General features: G+C 33.7%; 1 protein-coding gene across 1 annotated transcript; it reads right to left on the reverse strand.

Annotated features, from left to right (window-relative positions):
• Positions 1-9,395: 9,395 nt before the first annotated feature.
• Positions 9,396-10,815, reverse strand: LOC111368401 (probable WRKY transcription factor 70). The gene is made up of 2 exons (XM_022989627.1): positions 10,600-10,815; positions 9,396-9,921 (listed from the first exon to the last, which is right to left on the reverse strand). Exons 1-2 carry the CDS (start codon positions 10,794-10,796, stop codon positions 9,447-9,449), a joined length of 672 nt encoding a protein of 223 aa, XP_022845395.1. The 5' UTR covers positions 10,797-10,815; the 3' UTR covers positions 9,396-9,446.
• Between the last annotated feature and the right edge of the window lie 463 nt (positions 10,816-11,278).

The raw sequence follows: 11,278 nt of genomic DNA on the forward strand, positions 1-11,278 counted from the left end.
AATAATAATAATAATAATAATAATAATAATAATAATAATAATAATAATAATAATTTGTTGTATGATAAAAATAGACACAAATACCCTTCATTAAATTTTATGTAAAGTGGAAGGGAAGAGCAAAAATGTATTTAATTATTTTAATGTAAAATGGTGCAAATAAATAGTGGTTTTTGGTCAATTTTATGAATTTTGATGCAATAAGGATAAATTGGAGATGCCCTCAGTCTATAATAATAATAATAATAATAATAATAATAATAATAATAATAATAATAATTTGTTGTATGATATAAATAGACACAAATACCCTTCTTTAAATTTTATGTAAAGTGGAAGGGAAGAGCAAAAATATATTTAATTATTTTAATGATAAATGGTGTAAATAAATAGTGGCTCTTGGTGCGATTTCATGAATTTTGATGCGATAAGGATAAATTGGAGATGCCTTCCGTCTTTGAATTCACATAAGACCACAACTTACCAGACCTCTTCAAACGCACGTAGGGACGTCGCGAGCCGAAATTCTAGGCTCGGCTCGGGTAAAATATCCGAGCTTTTTTCGGGGTCCGTGTTGAGCCGAGCAAAAGCTCGGCAAAAAAAATTAGGAGTGACCTGAGCTTTTGGCTCGAGCCTTTCCGAGCCGAGTTGGGCCAGCTCAAGTTTTGTTTGGCTTTGAATTTTTTTTTTAATTAAATAAAATGGCAACGGGCCTGCAGCCTTAAATGGCAGCTTAAACAAACAAGGCAGCAATCTGCTGTCCTATTTCTGATAGCAGCACGATGCCTTTTATTTTATTTTATTTTATTTTTTTAAAATATATGCTCCGAGCCGGCGAGCCACACGGGTCGGCTCGAGCTTTGCCTAGCACCTAAAAGTGGGGTTCGACTCGAGCTTCAGCTTGATTCTCCCGATTGTCATTTCTAAACGCACGTCTCGAGTAAAATTCCTCGAGATTGGAAACTGCAAAGCCACCTGCTGTTATAGCATCTAAAATTTGACAAATTAATTTTTTAAACACCTAAATTTAAGCTTCATTGCATGGGTTTGTGTTTGTACGGAAGGAAAACTTGTGGACACAAATTTCGATCCACGTTCGATGCATTTTCTTATAAACTCTGTACCATTTTCTAACATCATTTGATGACATACTATGAATAGTCAAAGTATACGTCATTCCATGTGAACATTCGAATATAGCGCTCCATATATGCCTTATATGGGGTTCATCCAAAGATAAAATAATAAAAAATAATCAGACAAATTTATTTATCTTTATCATGCTTATTCAGGTGAGTTTATCTTTTGTTTATTCGATACCATTTTGAACTACCAAATAAATTTATTAACAAATTATTACATTTATGGCTATTTAATTAGCACTTGTTTGGTTTAACTAAATATCATATTGAAGTATATTTTTTAATGAAATTTTAAGATACGTGGCTGAAAAATTGATAAAAACTGTGGATCCAATGAAAGGTATGATAAAAAATGAGTTTCTGGAAAATTTAATTTTGAAAAATGGGGATAAAAAATGTAATTAATATTAAATACCTAATTTAGACATTAAAAAAATATCATGCAATGCTTCATGGAGATTTGAACAAATGGGAGAAGGGTCGGCACTTCTAGTTCTTGTGGTTTATGTGGTGCATCTTCTGAGCAATAGATCCATTAATGCGCCGTGGGGCTTGAAGTAGAAATGGCCCATATTTCTCTTATGCATTGGCAGCATACCCAGTGAAGAGTCAGGCATCATCGTGGTGGTCTTCGTCTCCAAGTTTCTGCCTCTAGTATCAAGTCAGGCATACGTAATTTCTTCTATTGTTATAACCTTATGGTCAAATTGTGTTTTTTGATGACTTTCTTTATTTTGTTTGCTGGATGGCTTGTAATTACGAATGAACTCTACTACTTGGACAATCCACTATCCAAATAGGGGATGATGTGGCGCCTCCCTATTGGCCAGGCATCCGCATTTTCCAAGAAGAATAAGCCATTACGAACTATTCTATTGAACTTGGTTTAATTTCTATGAATAAATTGTTGAGGTGGGCAGATGATGAGGGTACTGCTATGATAATGTTATTCAAAACCAACAACAACAATATGGGCAAACCATGCAACCGCATGGGTTTGTACCATGCGATCACATGATACAATTATTTGACCATTGGAGGCCGTTTACTCCCATTGTAAATTCAAATTTGGTGACTTTTGGGTTAAAGTTTGGTACCATTTTGTGAATGTGGTGTATGCCTATGTATATTGGATCCATGTTAAAGGCAAAAACATTACAAAAACATCAAGGTTTCATATTACTTCCAAAATCAAAGATCAAAGTTTTTAAAAGCCATATTCATATTCATTCTTTGAGTTCTTCAAGTTTTCTAGGATTTGCATTTGTGATTTGGTGCTTAAATCCATGCTTGTTATAATCCTGCAAACCGTTTGTCAACAATTTTCGAAGCATCTCAAATTCATAGGAGAAGAGATAAATATCGTTTGAGGACAACGATATCGTGCTCAAGCCATTTATTGATACATTTTTGTGATTATCTTGTTATTGGCATTTCCGGTTCATATTTTGTGATCTCTACTGCAATCCGGTGAATTTTCTCTAACAATTTAAAACGATATTTTCTGCAATGGAAAGCAAGACAACGTTGGCGACAATCAAACTCATGAATCAAGACTTGGTGCAGTTAGATCGGTTCGATGGAACGAACTACACTCGATGGAAAGATAAATTGAAGTTTCTTCTCACTGCACTAAAGATCTTCTATATCCTAGATCCGAAATTGGCGCAACTACCGGAACCAGCAAATGGAGAAACCAAAGCGGTAAGGAATGAAAGACAAAAGTACCAAGAAGATGAGTTAATATGCCGCGGTCACATTCTCAACGCATAATCGGATCGTTTGTATGACTTATATACAAACACGACTTCAGTAAAGAAAATTTGGGATGCGCTCGAAAAAAAGTACAAAGCGGAAGAAGAAGGTACAAAGAAATTTTTAATTTCTAAGTACTTCGATTTTAAATTTTTAGAAAATATTCCCCTTCTTCCCCAAATACATGAAATGCAAGTTATTGTCAATAAGTTGAAGGCGGTGAAAATTGAAATACCGGAGACCTTTTAAGTGAGAGCTATAATTGTCAAACTTCCCGGAACTTGGAAAAGATATCGGAAGAAGATAATGCATAGTTTCGAAGATTATTCTTTGGAACAACTGCAAAAACATCTTCAAATTGAGGAAGAGTCGAGAATACATAATAAAAGTGATTCTCATGAGGGCATTTCTAAAGTAAATGCTGTAGAAAATTCCGAACCGCTAACAAAATCCAACAAAAGGAAGCCTTCAAGGAACCTTAATAAGTTCAAGAAGAAGACCAAAGGAGAATGCTTTGTTTGTGAGAAATCTAGACACTGCGCAAAAGATTGTAGATACTGGAAACACAACAGCTCCAAGGGTAAAGTGATTTCCATCAAACAAGACAAGATTGTGGCCACCGGGAGCGAAATAAATGCAATTAAGGGAAAGGTTCCCTGCTGGAGGTACGATATTTGTGCCACGATGCATGTATCATATGACAGATCTTTGTTCAAAACATACAATGAAGTGGATGGAGACCAAGATATCCAAATGGGTAATAAGGTGCGGTCCAAAGTAATTGAAAAATGAAGTGTAGAAATCATTTTCACTTCTGAGAAAAACGTCACTCTTACAAATGTACTACATGTTCCGGATATAAATAGAAACTTAGTGAGTGGAAATCTTTTGGGAAAATTGGGTAATAAAAGTGTTTTTGAGTCCGATAAACTTGTATTATCACTTAACGGGAAATTTGTTGGAAAGGCTATTCATGTGAAGGAATGATCAAATTTTGTACTATTGACAATAAAATAAATAAAGTTGATTTTGTTTACATGATTAATTTATTTTCTTTATGGCATGCTAGATTAGGTCACATAGGTAAAAGTACCATATAACGCACGAGAAATTGTGACTTAATTTCACATGATGAAAATAATGCATTAAATGTAAAATATGTGTAGAAGCAAAATGGTTAAAAAGTCCTATCAAAGCGTTAAGATGACTTCTAGCATATTAGAATTAATTCATTCCAATATATTTGAATTGAATAACATGTTAATTAAAGGTAGAAATAGATACTTCAATACATTTATTGATGATTGCTCAAGATATACCTATGTTTATTTGATGAAACATAAATATGAGATCTTTGATTTGTTTAAAACTTATAAAAATGAAGTTGAAAATCACTTAAATAAGAAAATAAAGCCCTTAAGAAGTGATAGAAGTGGTGAATACCTCTCCAGTGAATTTAATTTATATTGTGAACAATATGGCATAATTCATCAATGTTCTGCACCTAGGACACCCGAACAAAACGATTTGGCTGAAAGGAAAAATAGAACCTTAGTAGAAATGATTAATGACGTGCTTATATATGCTAAGTTGCCGTTTAATTTATGGGGTGAAGCTTTATTAAGTGTTTGTAGGATACTTAATAGGATTCCTTCTAAACATACAAAGGTTTCTCCTTATGAATTGTGGAAAGGAGAAAAAGCGAACATTGGATACTTCAAAGTGTGGCCGTGTCTTGCTTATTGCAAAAACACAAATTCTAATAGGACCAAATTAGGTCTAAGAGGCATTAAATGTGCTTTTGTTGGATATGCTAATAATAGCAAATCTTATATATTGCTAAACTTAGAGACCAATGTGATTATCGAATCAAGTAATGTAGAGTTCTTTGAAGATTTGTTATCATTGGATAATGAATTAAAGGAAAATATTGAAAACATCCCTAGCTCAAATGGAACACGTGATGAAATGTCTTCTAAAGATGTTGATGAGTCTAGTGAACCACGAAGAAGCAAGAGAACTCGAGTTGAGAAGTCTTTGGGACCGGATGAAATTGATTTTCAACTTATCTCCTTTTACTTAGTTGAAGGAAATGAGTTGAATGTTGTAAGAACAATTCCTTTTGTTCTACAAGTGAAAACCAACCCTAAAACCTATAAAGAAGTTATGACTTCTCGTGATAGCATTTTTTTAAAAAGATGCAATTAAAGATGAAATGGATTCGATAATGTCTAATAAAACTTGGGAACATGTCGATCTACCACCGGAATCCAAACCTATTGGATGTAAATGGGTATTTAGGAGGAAATATAATATTGATGGCTCTTTAAATACTTTCAAAACTAGATTAGTAGTTAAAGGATATCGACAAAAGGAAGGAATCGATTATTTTGACACTTATGCACCGGTAGCGAGAATAACATCAATTAGGATATTATTCGCATTGGCCTCAATATACGACTTACATATTCATCAAATGAATGTCAAGACGGCATTCTTAAATGGTGATCTCGATGATGAGGTCTATATGGAGCAACCCGAAAGGTTCGTTCTACCTGAAAATGAACATAAGATATGCAAATTAGTAAAATCCTTATATGGTTTGAAGTAGGCACCAAAGAAATGGCATGAGAAGTTTGACTTAGCTATAACATCATTCAGATTTAAACATATTAGCGTAGATAGATGTTTATATTCTAAAGTGTATCATGATTATGTGACATTTATATGTTTATATCTTGACGACATATTAATTATGAGTAATCACATGGACGGTATAGAAAAAAACAAAGAGGTTTCTATCTTCCACATTCAAGATGAAAGATCTTGGTCAAGTGGATATCGTTTTAGGTATCAAAGTCACAAACACTAGTGGGGATTATCACCTAAATCAATCACATTTTATTGAGAATGTGATAAACAAGTTCAAACATTTGAACATAAAAGAATATAGTACCCCAATTGATCCAAATTCAAAACTTGTAAATAATGATGAAAGGGAGATTGCTCAATTGGAATATGCTAGTGCTATTGGAAGTCTTATGCATGCAGTTCAGTGCACAAAATCGGATATAGCAATATGCTATTAGTAAACTTAGTAAGTTTACTAGCAATCCAAGCAAAAGTCATTGGAGGGCCATTGAGAGAGTTCTTGGATATTTAAAAAAAACTAAGAACTCAGGCCTGCAATATACTAAATTCCCAACAATATTGAAAGAATTTACCGATGCTAGTTGGATATCTAGCACGGGTGAAAGTAAATCCATCTCAGGTTGGGTGTTCACTCAAGAAGGAGGTGCTGTTTCTTGGAAATCAAAAAAACAAACATGCATAACACATTCGACCATGGAATCTGAATTTGTAGCCCTATCGAATATCGGGAAAGAGGTTGAGTGACTTAAGGATCTCTTTTATGAGATACCTTTAGGATCGAAGAATATTTCTTCAATACCTATCATATGTGATAGTCAAGCCTCATTAGCAAAAACATACAACGAGGTATACAACGAAAAGTCTAGATACATGATCTTAGACATGACTATATAAAGAAGTTAATTAAGGATGGAATAATTTTCCTAAATTATGTAAGGTCAATTGAGAATTTGACAGATCATTTGACTAAACCTCTAAACAGAGATTTAGTAGCATCTACTTCGAATAGGATGGGGTTGAATCTCCTTAACTAAAAAAGTTCACCAATGACAGCGACCCTACCTGTCATTACTCAAAAAATAATTTACGGGTTCAAAGGGTAACGACAAGTCATTCGATATGTGAATAGTTGCAGCATTATTAAATCCGCAATAATCCTATCCTAATTAAATTAATGCTGGTTGTTACTGAAATAAGGGATGAGTTTTAAGCTCTTAATGGAGTTCAGTTCTAAAACACAAGTATCTCTAAAGGTAACAAATGTACTGGAAGAACTTCACCTAAACAATCTTCAAGGTGGTGCCGTCTTAATAGAGTGTTGGAGTTTCTCTCTTAAAAGATTGTTGAAATGGATAAGCGCAAGGTCATAAAAGTGTTAAGCGAGTTATGAGGAACTTGAGAACACGTGGTACTCGTGTGTGTGTTCTTACCGGTATTGTCATATGAAATAACCGGTTCAAAGCTACACGCTACCTTTGATTCCAACTATACTTTATTTGAATTACACTAAGGTTAGACTCAAATCGAAAGATATCTAATCTTTATGCAAGAATATTGTATATTGTGAATATGAGACTTGTTAATTTTAAACCAGTGGAGGATTGCTGTGATAATGTTGTTCAAAATTAATAAAAAAAAAAAAATTGGTCCATGTGACCGCATGGCCTTTTGCCAAGACCAAATGGTCTCGGCATGGGCAAACCATGCGACTGCATGGGTTTGTACCATGCGGTCGCATGATACAATTATTTGGTCATTGGATGTCATTTTCTCTCGTTGCAAATTTAAATTTGGTGACTTTTGGGTTAAAGTTTGGTACCATGTTGAAGGCAAAAACATTACAAAAAAATCAAGGTTCCATATTACGTTCAAAATCAAAGATCAAAGTCTTTAAAAGCCATATTCATATTCATTCTTTGAGTTCTTCAAGTTTTATAGGATTTGCACTTGTGCTTTGGTGCTTAAATCCTTGCAAGACTTGTTATAATCCTGCAAACCGTTTGCCAATAACCTTCGAAGCATCTCAAATTCATAGGAGAAGTGGCAAATATCGTTTGAGGACAACGATATCGTGTTCAAGTCATTCATTTATACAAGTTTATGATTATTTTGTTACTGGCGTTTCCTATTCATATTTTGTGATCTCTATTCAGGTGAATTTTTTCCAACAGGTACTACTACAGAAGTGACAATTTAATGGGAATATCCTAGTGCATCTACCATCAACCGCTTCAAACAAATTGAGATTTAATCATCAGTGTTATACTAAATTATTCCAAGGTGGTCAGTAATTTGATGTCAGGACTGTGCGTTCGCACCTATTTTATAGCAAAATGATATATTCAATTTCCAGTTCTGACCAACAATTCTTATTTATTATTATTATTTTTTTTTTAAAATTCAACTAGGCAGACAGACTATAGACAGTACCCTTATCGAACATCGTCGAGAAGGTATATACCATTGCTTGTATCCCAACTTGAAGTATAGCTTCAGTTATAGAGAACTTTGATCAAGATTGAGTATTTTTGAATATCTTTTTGCGATAATCTAATAAATTTACTCAGACACATCGCATTTTTGGATGTATGCGTGGAATTAAGGGATACCATTTGATGATATCATCAAACTAGAATGTTAAAAATGTATTTTGTAATAGTATATTGATGAGAAATATGTGGTTAAAAAATAAAGAAAGATTTTGGATTTACGTGTAATATTATTTTATTGAGAATGTGTGATTGAAATGATGTCAAATCACTATTTAAAAATGTTTCTTTTTTTTTTTTTAAATGTGGCTGAAACATAGCCATAGTACCATTAATTTAGTTAAGGACAAAGAGCTTCCCCTTGAATTCATGAGATCAATACTTCAGTATCTCGACATAGTACAAGAAAAATAAAGTAAAGTTTATGTATTATTTATGGACAATCATTAAGGAGAATTGACTTGATGACATCCTCGAAAAAGGATGGGAAACGGAAAAGTCGCCAAAACCTTTCTTCTTTGCCTGTGGATTAACTTTGAGAAATTCTTCCATTCTACGTTCATCTTGGGCAGATATTCGTAGCATCCGTCCCACCTGAGACTATATCAAAATGTTACGTTATCCAAAAAGCCGTTCTTGGGTTTTAAATTACGAATTTGTGCTTTCATGAACTAGAAATTTAGATGATGATGAAATTAGGGTTTAACTGAAACCCGACTTTTGGAGTTTGTTTTTGTTTCATCAAATTGAGCGATTAAAATCTTCTGAAAATCAAAGTGTGTAACATTGAGTATGGACATTGTAGATTTTGAAGTAAATTTCGTTTTCTCTAAGTGACAAAATTTTTTAAGTCATTTCTTGTACTTTTTTCTCCATAAATACTCACAAAACTCTACATCTCAAAGTTCACTGCATGAGCTATTGAGCTTAATTTGTTTCCAAAATGTCCAGCCTGTATTCAAACTCTGCGCAAAACCAGTGATTGTGGGCTTCAAATTTTGGTGTTTGAAATTCCAGAGTACAGGAAAACAAAGAATTGGCCTTGCATAAAAATGAGTTGTACATAAGAAGTTGTAATTTTTCTGGTGTAAAGTGGCAGAATTGGCCGACAGCTCTGTGCACGTGCCTTGGAGTGAATTTTCAGTCCTTGTAATTTTACTTTGAACATTTCATGTAATAAGCTTGGATGGATTAGAAATATTCTGCAATTTGTTTGTGAATTTATAAGATGAATTAATATTTGTAAAAATTCATTGAAAACATCTAGCAAATCTGAAATTTTCCAAAATATATATATATTTCCTTCTTTTTCTCATACAACCAGATTTATCAAGGAAAAATAAATAAATTATGGAGTGAAAATATTCAGTAAGTACATAAAAGGAATGAATAAAATAAACTAGCCAGTCTACCATAACTCAAGAAATTCATCAAAAACGGGTCCTACCATCGTTTCTATATCCATATCAGAACAAATCACATGCCCTTGATCGTGAAATGCTGATGAAATATCAGTGAACTGCCCAAAACATGATTCAAATGTCGTCAGATCAGGCGATATGAAGTAATCAGATTGTGATGATGATTTGTCTTGATGCAAATTTTTAAACATTTCCTCAGTTTCTTGCGGAATTATGGGCCATGTTGGAATCACCTTGCCATTAGGTTTATAGTTCTGTTCAGGAGAGTCGAAGCTCCAGATGATGGAAGAGTCTTTTGTAGTGCTATCCGTAATAATTTGAGATTCTTCAAATAAATTCTTCTTACATGTGTGGTGCTCGTGGTATGTTGTCCTATATAATGCTGGCTCATCTTGAATTTTTTGGACCAGTTTTCTTGCTTGGCATCCTTGATCATACTTGTAGGTGCACCTCAAGTAGCTCCTGCAAGTAATTAATCTAAAATGAGCGGATAGTCCACATACAAAATGTTAATAATTTAAATTTAATGTAATGTCATCTAAAAGTTAAATTGTTGTAACAGAACATTTAATTTTAACATGTCTTCTTGCGTGCAATTCAAACTTATATATGTGAAGTGTACATAAAATTTTAATGATCATACATACTTTTCATCTACATATTCCACAGGACACTACTTGTTATCCACTTAGTATTGATACATTTCTTAAAACTCACATTCATAAGCACTTTAAATAAAATAATATTATTCATCTAGAGTTTAAATGATCTTTGATTTATTTGGCAGCAAGCCACTTTCACATTTTTCTATGAAGTTGGAATGCATTTTTATACGTTGAACAACGTGACCGTTGGACCAGTACTTAGATCAATGGTGATTTAGGAGCCCATTTCAATTTTTGATGCATAACTTTTTTTTTTTTTAATAAAATTTATGTGGAATTTTTGAACTTTTTAAAAAACATTTATGTGAATTTTTCCCCACATATTAGCCCGAACTAAAAATAAAATTTTAGTTGGTCTTGCATCACCCCTTTCAATCATTTTCGATCAGTGTAGCATGATTGTAACCTAATAGAGTCTTAAAAACACTACCAAACAAGCATGAAAGTAATGTTTTCTCCGTGCTAACATTATTACCTTGGATGTTTGGCATTTTGGATACTTTTTTGCCCATATTTCCTCCATGCATGACCATCTTCAAACGAAGCAGCAACGATCTCTTTTGCCCTTTTCTCCGAAGTTCTCCTGCGTTTCGAAATTTTTATGAACTCTGAAGTGTTGGTATGCTTCCCGGAATCTTCCGACTTTTGTCCATCAGAATGCGACGAAACCATCACCGGAACAATAGAGACCTCATTGGACTCGTTACAATTTAGAATTGAAAGACCATTGTCAAATGAATCCAAGATCTTGTCCACCAGGCTTTGAGCAGATTGCTTTGATGTACACCTTTTATCCTTCTGGGTTTTACGCAACATAACTCGAAGCATGTTAGTGGATTCCTGACCCAGATTCAACTCTTCGAGTAGCCTTTTCCTAACAGTGGATATGGTACTTGAAGGGAAACAAGACTTCATTACAGTGTATTTCTGTGTGTAGTTTCTTTCGTGTCCATTACAGCTATGTTACCCGTTAATTATATAGTCGAAGAAATGGTGGGGGCCGGGGGTTTTTGGAGTTCTATGAAGGTTACATGCAATGAATCTTGAAATAAAATAAATGCTTAAATCACTAATGGAGATATTGAAGAGATATTGTTTAGTAAATTTTTCTCGAGATCCGAAATTCCGTACCCCCGTGTTATAAATTGGAAAAA

Source organism: Olea europaea, chromosome 19 (assembly GCF_002742605.1).
Source record: "Olea europaea var. sylvestris chromosome 19, O_europaea_v1, whole genome shotgun sequence".
NCBI lineage: Eukaryota > Viridiplantae > Streptophyta > Magnoliopsida > Lamiales > Oleaceae > Olea > Olea europaea.

What these genes read in the sequence shown, in the direction of transcription:
- LOC111368401 (XM_022989627.1), bottom strand. Translation starts at nt 10,796, where the DNA reads ATGGTTTCGTCGCATTCTGATGGACAAAAGTCGGAAGATTCCGGGAAG. An exon ending in CAAAATGCCAAACATCCAAG is followed by an intron (nt 9,922 to 10,599) that starts GTAATAATGTTA and finishes AATTACTTGCAG; the next exon opens with GAGCTACTTGAGGTGCACCT.